Here is an 18,948-nt window from a genome sequence, read left to right as displayed (position 1 = left end):
TTTTAAGGGCTGTTACATGCACTGTCCAATGAGATGCTTTGAAACTTCAAGTATCACCACAAACTAAACATCAAAATGTACCAAATCACTGCCTTCTCTCTCTGCAGAGACCTGAAAACAAAGTATCCCTGAGCACGGCAGACAAGAAATAAAGGCACAAAAATTTTGGGTCTAATATAATTTAGTATGTTGAGCACACAGCCCTGTTTTGATACTGATCTGAACAAACCAATTGTAAAAGGGCTTTCGGAGTCAATCCGCAATCTCTGAGTAGCATTAAGGTTATGGCAGAAAATGTCTATATTTTTTAAGTTACATACTGAAAGGAGTGAAAGTCTTAGATGTGCTTTCAGTGAGAAGAAGGGAGAGATGAAGAAATAGCAGCAAAAGCTTGGTAAATGTTGAGTCTGAAAGATAAGAATATGGGAGTTCATGGTACCACTCTCTCTACTTTTTTTTATGCTCGAAAACATTCACAGTAAAATAATGACTTCCAGAAAAATGTGACTTATTATCTTTATTTCTCAAAAGAGTTGCAGCTTTCCGCCTGTGTTTCCTTTCTGCACTACAAATGTTAAAAGGCACGAGACCACCACTGGCTGACAAGGAGATGATGCCTCTAGTCCCCAAGTTTCCAAACAAAACAATATAACACCAAGGAGGCCATGGAGTCTGCCCAAGGGAACCAACTTCCTTTTTGCCTCCCTGCATGGGATGATGATAAAAATACAAGGAAGAGTCTAAAGAACTGGATTCAAATCACAGCACCATCGCTCCCAGGCTCTCAGACCTTGGGCAAGACAGGCAACCGAGTCTCTATGCCGCCCAAGATCCCATGCAGCAGCCCGCCCGTGTGTTATGGGGGAAGGGAAATGAGACAACACCAACACACGCTGTCAGTTCCAAAGCACTGCACAGGCAAAAGCTTTTATGATTCCTCGCAAAAATGAGCGTTTGTTTTTCTTCTTTTTCGCCTTTCATTTTTAAAGCCTTTCAAATGTCCTATTTGTCTGTCTGTTATGGACTGAACTGTGTCCCCCCCCAAATTCTTATGTTGAAGTCCTAACCCACAGTGCCTCAGAATGTGACCTTATTTGGAACTAAGGTCTTTAATAAAAGAGGGGATTAGGTTAAAATGAGATGATTAGGGGAGGCCCTAATCCAGTAACATGACTGGTATACTTATAAGAAGAGATAAGGACACAGACATCCAAAGGGAAGGCCATGTGAAGACACCAAGAGAAGACAGCCATCTACAAGCCAAGGAGAGAGGCCTCAGAAGAAACCAACTCCGTCGACACCTTGGACTTCTAGCCCCAAGAACCATGAAAGAATCAATTCCTGTCGTTTACGCCACACCATCTGCGGTACCTTATTATGGCAGCCCTAGCAAACTGATATACCTTCTCTCTCAATTACTCAACAGAGCTAAGAACCAGGAGAGCCAAAGCAAGCCCTTCCGTGTACACAGGTCTATTCAGAACACTGAAGAAAGCAAAGAGGCAGAGAGGCCCCTTCCTGATGGGGAACGCTCACTGACTACGAGAGGGGAGAAAAACGCAGGTCAGTCCTGCCAGGAGATGGGAAAAAGAAAACTGTCAAGACACACAAAAATCAGAGCTTGAGCCTGCAATGGGAGAAAAACCGAGCCTCAGTCCTTCCTTCTCCTAGAGGCCAGATGGCCATCTCCAGATAGTTTAAAATATGAAAAGCATTTTTTTCAATACTATTCTATTTTTATATTGAATTTATTGGGGTGACAATGGTTAGTAAAATTACATAGGTTTCAAGAGTACAGTTCTATAATACGTCATCTATATATTGCATTATGTGTTCACCACCCAGAGTCAGTTCTCCTTCCATCACCATGTATTTGATCCCGTTTACCCTCTTCTACCACCCCTCCTCCCCCTTTACCCTCTGGTAAACACTAAATTATTGTCTGTGTCTGTGAGTTTTTGTTTCTTTGTCTTGTCCTTGGTTGCTTTCAGTTTTACATGCCACATGAGTGAAATCATATGGTTCTTGACTTTTTCTGTCTGACTTATTTCACTTAGCATAATAATCTCAAGATCCATCATACTGTCGCAAATGGATAGAAATGGCAGTACTGTCTCAAATACTACTCCATTTAAGAGACCTAAAATAGTTGATCTCAGTGTCAGAGCCGAAAGAGCGAGTAACATTCTACAGTCAAACAAACATGCCTCTATGAGAAATGCCTGAAATATATGGAGAAATGAAATAACAACAATAATAGCAGCAAATAACAGCAATAATAATCACTCTGTACTGGTAATTACTATCATATAATTGACCAAGTTCAAATTCATCATCCTGAGAGAAGTAGAGTTAATTGCTAATGCATAATCAAAGATGCAAGGGGGACTTGATGCTACTCAACGCAGCTTTTACTTTTTTTAAATGAAATTTAAATAAACCTTGTACAAAAGCAACTTGGAAATAGCATGTAAAACACATACAGTCAAGTCGTGTAGAATTTTCTGTTTCTTATTACATTGTTCTTTGAAGTTTGGGACCGAGAAAATTGGAACATACTTTATATCTCTAAACACAGTCACAAGAAAGACATCAAATAAATACATTTAGAGAATATAAACCAGTCACTATGCCCAGTCATATCAGTGCGTTTATCATATCCTCTCCAGCTTCTCCTCTAAATTTCCCTCTTCCAACCAAAAGGATCACTGTTGCTAACCACCAAGTATTAGAATTTTGAAATTTTCTTTTTCTCCCTGTCACTTTCCAAATTCCATAGGTCAATGTCTACATTTTCTTCACACTTCAGAATAATCTCTAATTCTTTAACCCAGTCTTAAATTTAATGTACACACATTTATCAAAGCATCCTTGCGGAAACGCACATCCATCATCCCTTCTGAACATCATCTTTTTTTGTATCTTTGTTAGTTTTTAAACCACTTTGATTATCTAAAGTCTCTCCCATCCCCACTGAAGAGCAAGCCATTCAGATCAAACCTAAATTCCTCAGTTGAACAAGTATGTGAGGCATAAACACATCAACATCCATAATGGGTCCCATCTCATCTCCCACATTGAATGCAGGGTATTCGCTTTAATCAGAGCAGACCCCTGACTCTCACCCACAAATAACCAAATGCCTTCCCTCCTCCATGGCTATGTTCAGGTGGAAGTCTCCTCTGACAGAATGTCCTTCCCCTCTCCTCCACAAATTACTCATCTGCCAAATGTTTATTCATCACATGTGGAGCAGGTGCTAGTCTAGCTGCCCAAGATTCAACAGTAAGCAAAGTAAAGTCTCATGCAGACCTTCAAAACCAAATAAAACACCATATTTTCAGATAACCAGCCCACAGTAATATTCGCTTGTTCTGAAGGTGACACATGATTAATTCCTGTTTAACACTTAATTACATTTTAAAACTAGCCTACAATCTCCTATTCACAATTTCCAAAATAAAAAATCTGAACATTTGAACTGATATCAGGTTAGTTCCTCCTTTCTTCCCACTCAGTATGAAAATTCCTATTTCAGCACATTAAAAGTAATTTTCACACCAAACCTATCTGGAGATGCTACCTACTATACAGTATATGTCCTTTATTCCCTTTTTAAATTAAAAATAAAATCTAAATTCTTAAACTCATCTAATCTCACAACTTTCAGATTAAAAATTGGGAACCTGTGGTGTATGTTCTCTCCCCCAAATACACAGAGATATTACCTGGAAAGATGAGAGGTCAACCTTGGGTTTTTTGTTGTTTGTTTTAGTAAATTTCATGGCGTCCTGCATGAAATAGTTGGGTACAGAATAGGTATGGCTAGGTTGATTTGACTTTAAATTGATTTAGAACTACAGCTAGACATTGGACTTGGGCCCAAACAGACATTACAGTTAGGAAATGAAAAGTTAAAGTTAAGATATGCAAGCTATTAAACGTTTCCAGGATATCAAGACCCACTCATCGATATCATTGCTACAACACTAACTTTTAACATAATTTGTCATCAGGTCAAAGTGTTTACAGGCCCAAGTTTTTTTGTTTTTTTTTCCTTCTACCAAATAAGATTGGTTCTGACCGGTAGTAAAGAAAAGGTAAGGGTTCTCCATCACAGTGATGAGCAGGTGATGACAGCTGTCCCTGAGCAAAGTGAAGAGAGGGAAACTGAATGTGACTTACTTCCCACTACCTGTCTCCCCCAATCTCACATCATGCTGTCACCCAGCACTGCCAGTGTCTTCCTGGAGGAGAGGGTCAAGAAGTAGGAATGAGTCAAGTTTCATCATCACCTCTGCCCAACTGTTTCCCTCTCAGAACCCAAATGACGCCACCAGCGCCAGTCTATTCAGCTCCAGAAAACACCTGTGTGCAACTACTGAACACCAGTGGGCACCCAGAGGCCTGCAGGGGGCTGGAGAGGCACAAGAGAAAATCAGGTGCCAAAGTAAGAAAAAACTTAAAAGGGCTGATGAATTCAGTTAAACAACAGAGGTTGAATCAAGACTGGAGTGGCTACAACTGGCAGGTAAATATGGTAAGAAAAAAACAAAGTGGCAGTGCAAGGAAGCAGAAGGGAGAGGACAGGTAATTACACACACACATGCACACACACAGGTGCATGGGTGCACACACACACGAAAGGCAAACAGAGAAAATAATGCAAAACGAAAGGAAATGTGAAATTGGAAATGAGAAAAATCACAGGCTAAAAATTATATATCACTTAATTTCGTAAGAATTATTGAGTACTTACTGTATTTTAGGTACTGAGGTAGAATAAAGTGAAGACATCAGGTAAAATTTAAAAAGGGAATTAAAATTAAAAGAGCAACTTGGAACCAAATGAGCCACAAAGTTGTTCCTTTTCTTTCCTTTTTTTGGTTTCAGGAACAGATTCAGTATAGTAAGCCCTTTCCAGGCTATTCACTACGCTGAGTTACATGAAAATAAACAAGTTCAGATACAGATACCCTTCCAAGATACTGGGAAATTCATAACATTTTAAGGTTCTGTCCAAAATGCATGTTTATATTATTTTTATAGACAGAACCAAGAATGATTCCTCTATTCCATAAGAGGGACGTAACATTCAACATCAAAAATGTAACATTTTGTGGGGCCAGCCGAGTGGCTCAGTTGCTTAAGAGTTGGCTTGGGAACACAAGCTCTGATCAGCAGGGCCACTGGTTCGGTTCCCACATAGGCCAGTGATGCTACGCCCTCTACAGCTAAGATTGTGAGCAACAGCTTGACCTGGAGCTGGGCTGCTATGAGTGGCCAGCAATGGCACAGGCTGCAGCCCCTGCTGCAGTGGGCTGCCATAAGCTTCCATGAGTGGCCAGCAGCCAGTGTGAGCAGCCAATGAGAGCTGCCATGAGCCACCGTGAGCAGCCATCCAATGGCCAGCGTCTGACAGCATCATCCGGGACAAGCGCAATGATAATATGAACATGGGCCAGTGAAGCGATGTCCTCCACAACTAGACTGAAGAACAAAAATGACAGCAACTTGTCTGTTCCCCTTCCTTGATTCCCCAACACTGTTCCCCTCCCCCAATTCCCCAATTTAAAAAAAAAAATCTTTAAAAAAATGTAACATATTGCATCTACAGAATTACAGAATTTGAAAACTCTGGAAGAAGAATGCATTGCTTTTAACACATGCAATGCGTTCAACACTACAAAAAGCAGGGTAAGAGAATGTCAAAGCCCTGGGACGGAAGACTAACTATAGCTCTTCAAAGATAAGAAGCTCAAAATGATGGTAATATATTTTAACCTTGTTAGATCATGCTCCCCTCATTAAAAAAAAAAAAAAGCATATCCTGGAAACATAAACTTGATAAGTTTGTGAGATATAAGTTACAAGTTAAGTTGTATTACAAGTTAAGGTTAGTGATATCCAGAGAACTTGTAATTCTACTTCTTCTGGGTGGTATGTATGACCTGGAAACTTAATCTCTGTCTAACTTCTTTACCTGGTAAATGAGGTGACTGATAGAATGGGGTCGTTGTAGAAATTTAAGCAAATAATGTTTGTAAAGCGTTTGCATTAGCCTCCCATACCAAGCACTCATTAAAATATGGAACTGAGCACAAAATTCAAAATTAATGTCAAAATAGCTAGGCACAATAAATATAAAAGTCACCCTAACCACAGCATCTATCTAGTCTACAGCCCACGTTCATAAAATGAAGCACATGTTGGGAAGAGAGTCAACGTTTAATATGAATGAGTCATGGAAAATATACAATTCCTGTTCACCAATAACATTTGGAATTTCTCCCCTGGATGATAATTATTTGAGCAGCGGAGAGAAAAACATTACAGATAGCTCCTCGTTGCCAGGAACTAATCTGCATTTTGCTTCCTATGAAGTCTTGCTTTCACTTTCACCTTGGCCTTCGGAGCTTTTTCCTCCGAATCTGTACTCTGATGAACAGCCTCCCCACCAGCAGGCACCGTGAGGAGAGGGCTTATGATTTCATTCACATGGTCTTCCCACACCCGAACAAACCCGAGACTGAGCTCAGAAACCCGACAGCTTGGCACCGGAGGGCGGCTGTGCCATCACATCCACTTCCGTTACTGCTTCCCATCCCAGCCTATGTGAGAAATATCAAAAAAGCACAAGGCAATTATCCAAGTTCAGATGCAATCCAATATTTTTGGAAGTACTGATAATTTCAAGACTCTTCAGGCTTGACTCTAAATTTCACGCTCTCAAATTCAAGCCTCAAATACAAACGGTGCTTAGTTTATGAGCAGCTGGCTACCTGTGTATTGGAGTCAGAATATTCCCAATACTCTGGGTGGAAACCTCTTTTCCAGTTTCTAACCCATACAAGAGGAAGGATTTCTGCTTCAAGCCAGACAACCTGTAGACTTGTTGCTATTCCCGTACAACCACTCAAGCCAGTGGGCAGTCGACCTCGACGGGGGCGGGAGGAAAGCTACAGAATAACAGGGAGTTTCCCTTTCACTGAAACACTTGGGGTCCCAAACGCACCTCAGAGGTCTGATGCCTCACTTCCCAGGATCAAATAGGCACTAACTAGGACTCATTCGATATGGCTTCAGTCTTTCCTTCGGGACGGAAGTATCTCACCACCTCTGTGCCTTCTGGCAGAATTCAGTTCCCCTAGGGTTACACTGTCAACCAAATCTTTCTCTCACTTTCTACTTCCATAGGATGATTCTGGCTTCGAGTCAGGAGACCAGCATCTGAATCCCAGCCCGGCCGTTTCCTAGTCGTGTGACCTATGGCAGGTTTACCGTTCACTTGTTCTGAGCCTCAGACTCCTCCAAGCACTGAAGCCTAACGCATAAGATTTATCTGCTCCACCACCTACTGAGTTGTGTAGGGTCTGGGAGCTAGAGGAGAGGAAATACTCAGAAAACAAAATGCTATGTATTAGGACTTAAAATATTGTCAGGGGCAGATGCCACAGTGACGTTACTAAATCTGCCACAAAGAGCAATCCCAAAGGTGTTGCCGAGATTCCCAGCAAAGGGAGGAAATCCTCCCTGGGCTGACGGTGCACCTGCAGAGATCACGATCGGGTTTGTACGGAGAGAAGGCGCGTGTAACTTCCGGAAGGCTTCATCCAAAGCCTCGGTGAGCACTTCAGAGGTACTCACCCTCCTTTTCCCTTCCCTACTGTCTACAGTTTCAAACCACCTCTGTTCTTTAAAAAAAACAAAAACAAAACTGTCGTCTCTTTATTCTTTCGTTCACATCCAATATCTTCAGAAGATCAGCCTGTAGAGTCTCCATCTTCTCGTGTTCACTGTGGTTAAAAGCAGCGGCATTAAAAACTCAGTCTTAAATTTGAGCTGTCACCTGCTGCTCTGTAGCTCTGAGGCTTACACAAGTCAAACGATGTCTCGTCACTTGAGCTGCTCACGTAAAATGGAGAAATCCCAGTGTCGCCTAGGGTTCTTGTGAGAACAACGCATTAGCAGTACCACCTGGCCATCCTCTAGTTTCTTGCCTTCCAAACCACGAAATCCATTCGTTGTTTCTTGTCCCCCTCCTACCTGAATGTTCTAGAGCATGTGACACAGTTGGCCTCCTCCCTGAAATCACCCTTGTGCTTCCTTCACACCCCAGTCTCTTGATTGTCCAACTACCCCTTTGACTGTCCTATGTCTCTGTCATCATTCTTCTTCCTCTCGTTCCCTAAATGCAAAGATCCCCAAATATTCTGCCCTTTGCCTCATGCAGAATAACTTGTTCACATAAAACGAGCATAAAATCTCAGAGCCTTCACTGTCTTGAAACTAGACTGAAGCTAATCTTTTAAGAACCATCTCTCTACCATTTCTTCCTCCAGTATTTGTCCTGTAGGAAACATCCAAAAAGTGCTAACTGAAGCCCACTTAACCTGTGCATGCCCAGAATAAGTAAGTATTAAGGTAAGTTGTAATGGATGGAACAGCTAAATAAAGATATATTTTATGTTCACACTCATTACTCATGTCGCTGAAGTTTAAGGAGTTACTAAACTTTACTTATATATCAATCAGTAAATAGACTCCAAGTCAGGGCAAAAGTTGGCTGTTGCTTTTTGCAACACTTGTTTCATCCCTTCTCTACAAAGATCAGAACTTCAGAAAAGCCCTCACAGCGTCTCACTGCTGCCATCTGCCTCTCCACCTCAGAGCAGCTGTGGCATCAGGACTAAATCAATGTTAGGCAATCCTAGACAAACTTTTTTTTTTTTTTTGAAAGCTTGAGATAATCTAAAAGCTCAGGTCTTCACTTTTCTTCACTGTCCCTGGCCATGTTACCGCTCAAGTGCCCACAGGACTCTGAGGAACAGAAGGTTGAAAGCCAAACCCATTAATTTGGCTGCTCGTTACACAAAAGCCACATAACATTACTGGATAAAGGGAACTCCGGTGATTTATCTCCCCACGTAAATTACTCTTTTAAAAAAAAACTATACAAAGTTCCTCAGTGCTCCCAGAGCCTTGAATCAATAGTGGGACTGCTTAACTATGATTGGCCTCAATTAATAGATTTTTCTCTTAAATAAGCAACTCACAGTTACTGAGCACACAATATGTGCCAATGCCCCAAGCATTCTCTTTTAATTCTCGCAATAATCCTATGAAGAAGATACTACCATTAGTCCCTATTGCACACGATAAAATCAAGAAAACAGAGAGGTTATGTTACTAACACAGTTGCAGAGTTAATAAGTTGGAGAAACAGAATCCAACCTAGACTGACTTTTGAGCTCACGCTCTGCACCACTATGCTAAGAGAACCTCAAGAGTCTTATGATAAAATCCCAGGGATCTCATCAGAATTTTAACCAAACACACCAAACCTAGCAGGCCTATTCTGCAGCAAAGTAATTAAGCCATTTGTCCCTATTAATCTTACTCAACCATTCATTTAGTAGCTAATCGCTTTGGAAGATTATTTGTTCTTAAAACAAGTAAGATTGCTAATTGAGAAAATGAAGAATCAGTCCTGACTTGCCTGGATTTAGGATTTCAGTTTTGCATTTGCATTTTTGCAGATTTGCATTTTTGCAGACACCACAAGACTCTTCAGCTCCCTCCCACATAAGACTGTCCTGTGTCCACCCACAATCATCTCACACCCATTATGATTCAAAAAGTGGCAGTGAGCAAGAAACTCTAGTTTACTTGCTGTGAATTTTCTGGGGACAGCTGTTCTCTGTCTTCTTCATTTTGCACTTAATTTGCTCTTAGCAATTTAAGGTTAATATGCAGTCACGGTAAAATATATTGCACGTTCACTTTGGACGTCTTGCCCCCCACAAAGATAAACACTGAAACTCGAGATTATCATCTTCTTCCAGGTCCATCTTGGAAACCCCATACAATTCCAGAAATGCTCTGGACGCAACATCCTCAACCCAACTTCAGAAAGATTTTCCAAAAATGTAAAACTTTTGCTTTTCAAAGAAAGAGAAATTCACTTTTACATGCGACAAATCTAAGACTGTCACATCTTAGAGGTGGTTTCCTACTTCTACTCCATGAATTCACAGCTGTCACAAGGCTGAATCTGATAACTGACAGCTTGCCGAGACCAACATTTTAATGCCATACTCTAGAAATTAAAGCGAATATTCAAATTATTCACATATGGAAGGGTTGTTTTTTTTTAAGGGAAGCTTCATAAACAAAAGTGGCACACAAATTTTGTTTTAAGTCACAAAGACTATTTAAAAAATAGCAGCTAAAAGAAGTTTTTAAGCAAAAGAGTCTTACTTTGTTTTTGCACATTTTACAATGAATGCACCTGAAAAACGAGGTGTCATGCAATCCAGAAAAAGACAAGGGATTGGATATGAAAGCTGGTTCCTTTTTTAGGAAAGCGAGTTATTTACTTAAGGAAATGATGTAGTTCATTGCCAAGATCTAAAACCTTAATACTCTTCCACATGTAACATGATACATCTTTCTATGTAAAAAATGTTACCCAGAATTCAGAAAGATGCTAACAAATTCATACAGAAATAAAAACAATTTACATATGTTATTTGAAAGTACTGATTCTAACCACATATAGAAGAATAAAATCGTGAAATAATTTTACCAATTGTTGGAACACATAATATTGCCACCGTGACATCTTAAATCAAATCTCTGAATACTCAAACAAAAAGCAATTGCTTATTGAGTGTTTACTCTGTGTGCAAGAGGCAAGCAAAATATAAGACATTTTTTCCACTCCAAGGGAAGAGCAAAGTTCCGGAAATAAGATAACTATATGAAATAAATAATAATACCATGCAATACAACTGTTAAATAAGGAATGTGGACATTTTAAATAAGGAATGTGGACATTTTGCAATTAAAACAATTCAGGGAAAGGATGAGAAGAGGCTACAAAGAAAATACATTTCATGAACATCTACTATGTACAAAAATGAGCTCATCCTCACAAAGGTGGGTGGTGGTAGACAGTGTGAATGAACTTCCTGGTTACCTTCTTTTAGAAACTAAGGGTCAGAGAGGTTAAGAACCTTTCCAGAATGCCTATGTTACTGCAGCACTTGGAGCTTAAACCTGACAACTCATCATCCCACCGGAAGGTACACCTTCTTCCGAGTAACCGAGTGCCTCCGTCCCTCCCACACTTCTCTCATGCCCTCCTCTGGTCTGGACCAATGACTCCGTTTTGAAAACTTCTTGTTAGGATACAATATTATATTAGTTTCAGGTGTGCAACATAGTGATTCAACATTTAAACATTGGGTTGTCGGAAAAGTCATGATGTATTTTTTCTGTTTTCCGTTGCAAAAAAGCGTCATGACTTTTCCAACAACCCAATAGCACAAGAAGAGATCATCTATTCGTCGAGTAGCCATCTGTCACCATATGTCGTTATTACATTGTTGATTACACTCCCTATTCTGTACATTACAGTCCCACGACTTATTTTGTAACTGGAAGTTTGCACTTCTTAATCCCCTTCCCTTCTTTTGCACCCACCTCCCCACAGCCCTCCCCTCTGGCAACTATCCGTATCTATGAGTTACGTCTCAGGTGCTTCACCTTCTTTCAAACATCTACACCTCAACCCCCACTCTTTCCTCTAACAAAATCCTTCCTTCTGACACCCCACATCCGTGCACCTGAACATTTCCTCCTCGTCTTTCAGAACTCAGTCTAAGTGCTGGGTCCTCAAGGAAGCCCTGGGTCGCTGGTGTTTCAGAGGCTCAGGAGGAACGAAGGAGAAGGAGCCCATCATGTTCTTCCGAAGATGCAGGCAGAACAGCAGGCTCCATCATGAGAGCCACAGGTCATGGTAGCTGCACGGTCACGTTGATTTTCAGCAAAGCCAAAACAATGGGGGAAGGTCATGTAACACTGCTTGAGAATAATGCGGTGTTTTCCCACAAAGGGACCAACTACTACAGAGCACCAGAAACTAGGGGTCACGCAGAGATAGTAGGTAGGCAGGGCCAGAGGTGAAACAGTGCGATGACTGAACAAGAGGTGAACACTTGTGGATTTACCTTGAGTTCACCTGCAAAGCATGTGAAATTTGAATTGACCTTGGCTTCTGATGCACTGAAACTTGGCCACTTTGTCCCATTCTGATTCAAGAGAACTGCATTGAACCCAGGAATCTGCATTTTCAAGAAGCATCCCTGGTAATCCCAATATATGTTATCAGGTCTGCCAGGGACCGCTGAGTTTCCCTGAGATCCTTGGTTTCCCAAATTAAACCTTGAAGGTGGAATTCATTGCACAACTCTGATCCTCTCTGTGCAACCAACCACCTAACGTGACCTTCACTTCCTCTGCTAAATCACTCGGCTGTATCGGTTATCCCTGACCCCGGCCAAATCTATTCCTGAATCGGCTCCCTCCCCTACAGAACACCCCAACAGAGGCAGAATTCCTCCCTCCGCACTAAGTCACCCACACACGGCTGCTGTCCTCTCATTTACCCCTCTGAGCCTGCGACTCTGCGACCCACCACCCTCTCACCCAGCTCCTTCACGAGATGCCTGCGTCTCCGCCGTGTGTATCTCCTCCGTGTCCCCATGCTTCCTTTCCAATCCAGTTTGGCTTGTTTTCCACCTCCACACCTTTGCCGAGGTTTCTCTAAACGCCAAAATCTACTTCCCTCTCCTTTAAGGATGCCTGTTCCTAAACACAGGCCTCAGTCAACACCAAGTACACTGCACTCCATCAACACGCATATCAAAATCTCTTCATCCTTGCAAACTTAGATTTGGCTACCTGTTACATATACTTCAACTGCTTACAAATCTCTATGCTTTGCCTACCACTCTGGATTGAGAATTACATGGAACCAACCTTTAATATGCATCACCAAAGGCCTAGGGCAAAGCTATGCGCAGCCTGTGATTGCTCGGTACTAACTGGTGACCTGACTGGGTTCAGGTTAGAACTAGGGTTTCACTGAGATGGCTCATCTGTTGCTCAGGAAGCAAAGAACATTGTGCCGTTTCCGTCAGAACTTTTCTGTGTTGTTTGTTTGCGTTTAGGTTGGGTTATTTTAAAAGAAATTAAAAGAAAGGCTCTCCATGTAGCAGGACGCTGTAAACATAAAGCTAACAACCGCGAATCCCTTTTCTCCAATACGCAAGCAACTCGATGATCAGAAGTTTCCAAACTTTGCTATGTATTAGAATACCTGAGGGCCTTTAAAAATCCCACTTCCCAGTTCACACCCAATAGCAATGAGGTCACACTGACTGGGGGTGAGAGCCAGACAGCAGTATTTTTTAAGGGTCCCAGGTGATTCCAGTAGCGTGCAGCGATGCTTGGGAAGGACGGCTTTAGGAAGCCTTTCAGCGTGCTGCACGCGAGCAATACTTAGGAGGTAGTCAGAAAGCCTGGATCCAGTAAGAGCCGGTCCATACAAATCATTAACAAATATTCGGGAAACGGATGAAAGATCAGTTGATCTGACTCCCACACGTATCCCAACTTCATGAGCAAATGATTCCATAGAAATGAGACAGTATGTTCCTTGATGCTGATACTGTAGTGGGATGGGCTTTGTTCTCCTCTCAAAAGTAGACTAACTGCTAAACAGGCTCACCTGGCCCAGATGCATTAGCATACATTAGCATATATGCTAACTAACATTGTACTGCATTGTATTATATCAATGCCATCTATATTATGTATTTTATCAAAGCTATGTTAGTATACTAAAAATATGTTATCTTTCTTAGGGCACTGAAGACGACTGTAAATTGTAGACATGTGTCTGATATTTCAGTGATGTCACAATTAAGATTGGTAAGAAAAATGTCAAATATCATTTTTAAAAGAACATGTTAGGAAACAGGTACACTAACTGCTTTAGCCAAAACATATGAAATGGATGTTTTCAGACAATAATAGTCATGTTTAAAACATGGAAAACAGTGATTAGAAGTCATTCTTCAATCAGATCTGATTAAATGCCTCTAATCAATAGGCCTGCAGACGCACAAAGGATACAGTAGTCACTGATGGGATTCACCAAATATTTCCACTTTCTACCAGTTTTCCAGGCTTCTGGGAGGGTTGTGTTACCAAGACACTAAGAGTTGAGAGGGGCCACATGGCTATTTCTGACCAATTAGTTTTGAGCAAACGTAACTCACTTGAAAACCAGAGTATTCATTTGTTGGTCCAAAGCCCTCCAGAGCTATTTCCCTCTGGCAGAGCAAGCAGGGACCTTTAACGTGGTTGGTTTGCCAAGGCAATCAGGTACCTTTAAGCCTAGTTATCGGTGATGAGCAAAGCCCTCCTACCAATGTTTGAGTGAGAATGAAGTCGTGTTGTTTTAAGCTACAGAGACTTGTGGGTTTCTTGTTATAGGGACATAAACTAGCTTTATTCTGACTGATGAAAAAATGAGGCAACAACCCCTGCAGCATAAAAAAAATAAAAAATAATAAAAAATAAAGAGCCATGATAGCTGATTTGGGGAAAAATCATTGAATCATGAAGGCCAAATTCCTTGAAGGTACTTCCAAATTAAGCATAAAAACCTCAGAGACTCTGTAATGTTCCTCATCAGTTTTAATAATATGATCTGACAGTTGATTCTTTTAACTCTATAGTCTATTACTCCATTAAAAACAAAAGGCTTTAGTAATGGAAGACCTTTAGGACAAAAGATGAAAAGAAAAATATAGGCTTTTTTACATTTTTAAATGGAAAAAAAGTCTAACTTAAAATGTGTAGACTCGTTCTGTTTAAAACATCCAACAATTTGTATGTTTATAATAAAAATGCATTCAATATATGCAGATTCCAGTATATATGTCTATTCAATGCACACAACACTCCAAAAAAAAACTACAAATACTAACCAGAAAGAGTTCTAGATAGATTTTTATCTGTTCAGGAAGAAGCAAATATGTATAAAATGTACCCTTTGGGAAAAAATTTCACAAAACAATAAACATGCAAGTGATATAATTAAGGTTCTTAAGAAGCTCAGGAAAGAAAAACATGAATAAGAAAGTGAGAGACATGAAAATCGCAGTGTTTTTTCTAAAGTTTGGAAATTGTGAAGCATGATGAAAATGAAGAGATTTGTCAGCTCAACTTCAGAGCAGGTTGAAATGAATGAAATTCTGTGATAGCCTGAATTGTCACTGTAAGAGAGTATGGGAGAGATGACTTTCTGTGGCCTGGGCTTTTATCATTGACTGGCAAATCCCCCAATCACACAGCAGCTCACATCCATCTGTTACCTAGCACTCCAGTTTCACAGGTGGCAGTCCTGGCTTGATAACAAAGACCTTATTTTGACAGAAACCATGAATGCAATGCTTCTTCTCACTAAGTCACCCAAAGTAGGACTGGGATATACAATGTATGAAAGTGAATTCAATATTTAATTTATCCATACTCTACTAGGTCTCCAAGCAAATAAAAATTCAACCTCCAGGGAGAGCCTGTTCAATATTTAGTTTCTCTGAAGTCTGCTGGAATGGCTGCAAAGGGCCAGAGCCCTATTTTCCCTTAGGGACTATAAAAAAATGCCTTTGAGCTTTTGGTTGGGGAAAAGATTAGCTTTCCTTAAATTTAAAATGGAAGCAACCAAATATTTATCAACATGTGAGTGGATAAATAAATTGCAGTATATCCATATAATGAAATACTACCTAGAATTAAAAAGAAAATGAGCGAAGGATACACCCAACAAGGTGAATCTCAAAAGCATTATGGTAAATAAAGAAGCCAGACTCAAAAAAAAACCACAATAAAACCATAGTGATAAAAGCAGCTCAGTGGTTGCCAAGGGCCAAGGAGAGAATACGGATTGACTGCAAAAAGGCACAAAGGAATTTTGAGGGGAGACAGAAATCTATGATTGCGGTAGCAGCTATACAACTGTATACATCTGTCAAAATTCAATAATTTGTAGAGTTAAAATCAGTGAACTTTATTGTATGTAAATTATACATCAATAAAGCTAATTTCTTAAATGGAGGCCAAGAGGACAATGGAAAATGATGATTAAGAGTGGCAGTCCGACACTGCAGAATCTTCTAATAATTCTCATTTCAGCACTGACTTCATGTTTCAATGCCAGCGAGAAATGTGTGTATGAAAAAAGAAAATCCTGTCCTGTCATAATAAATGAACAATTGAAACTCTGACACCTAAAATGTGCATTTTGTGATTAATGGTTTTCACTTTACAACACTTAACCACGCAATAGCATTTTAAATGGCTCTTAGATTTTACATACCTATAGCCTTTCATGAATAAAAATGATTCAGGAATCACGTTACCTCGAGTTTCAACTGCACTGATGCATTTTCTGAGAATTGTGAATCCCATCTTATCCAACTGTGCACCTAAAAGATATAATTATAAAATATTAAGGGCGTAATTACTTACATTTCCCTTCCTTACAAAAACGGGAAAAAACGTAATTCAATTTAATTTTTATTTCATTATTAAAAAAGAAAACTAGAAATCATGTGGTCTGTGTTTAAATATTGTATATATTTAGAGGACCACTTACTAGAATATTAGGACATCCCTTACCAATAAATTATAAATTATAAATTAAAATAAATTTAATATTAATTAAATATAACTTATTTTGAACAGTAGAAAAAAGTGATAAAAATCTTGGGGAAACTATCTAGAAATAGTTAAGTTACATTTTTCCAAAATTCCAACAACAACTCAGTTTTTTAAAAATTATATATGAGTGAAGGTTTAAAATTACTTTACAGTTGGAGAAATAAGAAACTTTTTTTTTTTAACCTAGGGAAAAAATTTAAGAAACAGTTTATAAAAGTATTATTTGGGTCATGCGCTTCAAAAAGAATTTCGTATTTTATATCATGCTTTAAGCATTTAATATTTTATTATTTTCATAATGAATTTAAAACATGATTCATGTAGCAGAAAAGATTATTTTGAAAATATAATTTTATATATTTATAGACACCTGACTATGATTAGGCTGGCATATTTGAGCAACCTAATAAAAGACAATTTCTTGTGTCAAAATGAAATCAGGGAAAGCAAATACTGTAGTCTGTATTTAAACTAGGCAACAGTTATACTAACTCTGGGCTCTCAGCGGGGATAGCGTGAACACTCCATGAATATAAACTTCGCAGGTTTAATGCTAAGCTTGAAGAGAATTTTAATGAGAGAAATTGGGCAGTGGTTTACTGTTTAAGGATCCACTATTCATAACGTTTTATAAAATGCAAGTGTTTCTTTCTGCTTGGTAAAATGACTTTTTCAAAAAAAAAAAAGGCATGTTTCCGTTTCTCTATAAAAAAAAAAGAGAAAGCAAGAGAACAGGGAAAGGAGAGAAGAGAAAAGGAGAAGGAAGGAGGTGGGGAGGGAGAGAGGGAGGAAACGGAGGGGAAGAGAAAGACAGGCAGGAAAGGGAGAGGAGGAGGGACAAAGAAGAAGCTGCTCCAGTATATTTACAACCTTCCTTGGCACACTGTCCATTCCAGTGCCAGGCTAGAAGAGATGTCTTTTATTCCTGCATTGGCTCAAATGATACGTATCACGATAATTTTGCAATCACGTGTTATATAACATAATGTTTCCAAACTGTAGACATGTGATACATGGAGTTTTAACGTCCCCAAAGATATCACAGGTATATTCATAAAGAACCCAGCAAATCTGATCATGGTTTTGCTTGATCTCAATACTAATCCAGAGCACAGAGGCAAGCAGGACTTCATTCCCCTCTAGTGCATACAATGCATGGGAAGATGCCTGTCCTCGAATTTCTGAATAAGTATGGCCATTGTTTGTCATTTTCTAAGGTATGATGATATATAGTTTGTACAGCCACACTCAGAGACTTTAAGGATAAAGGACTTAAGGGTGAGGGTGTGTGTGTGTGTGTGGGGGGGGGGTTGACACAGGGGACCTAATGAACAGCTCCTACCCACAGGCGTTTACAACTCAGGAAGTTCAAAGATGCGCAACTGAAATTCTTATGTGTTCATTTATGGCTATAAGAATAAATATCAAATTGAATTGTAGAGAAGGTATTTTGGTTTTTGCAGAGAAAGTAATTGCAGAGGAAGACTTTTTTAAAAAAACTCAGATGGAGGGAAAAAAATCAATGAGGGTTACAGTAATCCAGGAAAACTTGAGAAGGTCCCCAGTGGATAAGACAGAATACATTGAATATTTGGAGGATGAACTTAGAGAGGGTGCAGAGAGTGAGCACCCAGCAACAGTTTGACATCAGTAATGAAAACAAGGACACTCATAAAAAAGGGAGGCAAACAGTCATTTTTAAAAATTAGCACTTACTTCCTTCTGGTCTTGGGATGATGGCTCTATTAAAACTATGGAGCAGCTAGTAAGAGAAAAAAAAGGAAAAATAATATCTTTAATAAATCAATAAAATGATTCTAGTAGGCATACCTAGGACCATGCAAAAAAAAATACACTGATATTGGTGAGTTACCATCATGTGTTCAAATGTAAAGATAGTCTATTTTTCTCTCACCGAGGCATGCCAAAGTAGCAAAAACAAAGCGAAGGGCCATGATTCTTAAGGAATTTATTAAAAGTTCATGTATTTGAAATGCTCAGCCTTACACTAGGAATGGCAAACTGCTGCCTTCTAATCAATAAAATGAAGCTCTTCTTTTTGCCACTATTTCTGAAATTTGGTATTTCCTTAATTAAGCAAGCGATGACTCCTGCCCATTATTTAACTAACTACATCTCAACTAGCTAGGTGAAAACTCCAGGCTACCGTTAAGAATTCTAGCACTTCCCTATTATTTGTAAGGCATACATAACACCTGCAAAAGAATATATAGTGCCTTAACGGCCCCGACATAAATACATAGCTGAATACAATTACACACCCCTTAACAAGGCGGATGGATATGTTCTGAGAAATGCATCGTTAGGTGGTGTCATCCTTGTGCAAACATCATGAACTGCACTTACACA

At 39.7% G+C, this 18,948-nt stretch overlaps 1 protein-coding gene across 3 annotated transcripts in view; it reads right to left on the bottom strand.

The window, feature by feature from the left end:
- The window catches only part of ARHGAP10 (Rho GTPase activating protein 10), a 251,386-nt gene that overhangs the window by 93,115 nt on the left and 139,323 nt on the right, over nucleotides 1–18,948 (bottom strand). For all 3 annotated transcript variants that reach the window (XM_019661363.1, XM_019661364.1, XM_019661365.1), the window contains 2 exons: nucleotides 18,295–18,340; nucleotides 16,278–16,343 (listed from right to left, as the gene is read on the bottom strand). In XM_019661363.1, coding sequence (XP_019516908.1) covers nucleotides 16,278–16,343; nucleotides 18,295–18,340 — 112 coding nt within the window. The remainder of the gene's footprint in view (nucleotides 1–16,277; nucleotides 16,344–18,294; nucleotides 18,341–18,948) is intronic.

Source organism: Hipposideros armiger, unplaced genomic scaffold, assembly GCF_001890085.2.
Source record: "Hipposideros armiger isolate ML-2016 unplaced genomic scaffold, ASM189008v1 scaffold_346, whole genome shotgun sequence".
Classification (NCBI taxonomy): Eukaryota; Metazoa; Chordata; class Mammalia; order Chiroptera; family Hipposideridae; genus Hipposideros; species Hipposideros armiger.
The sequence above is the reverse complement of the archived record's forward strand: the minus strand, read 5'-3'. Positions and strand labels throughout refer to the sequence as shown.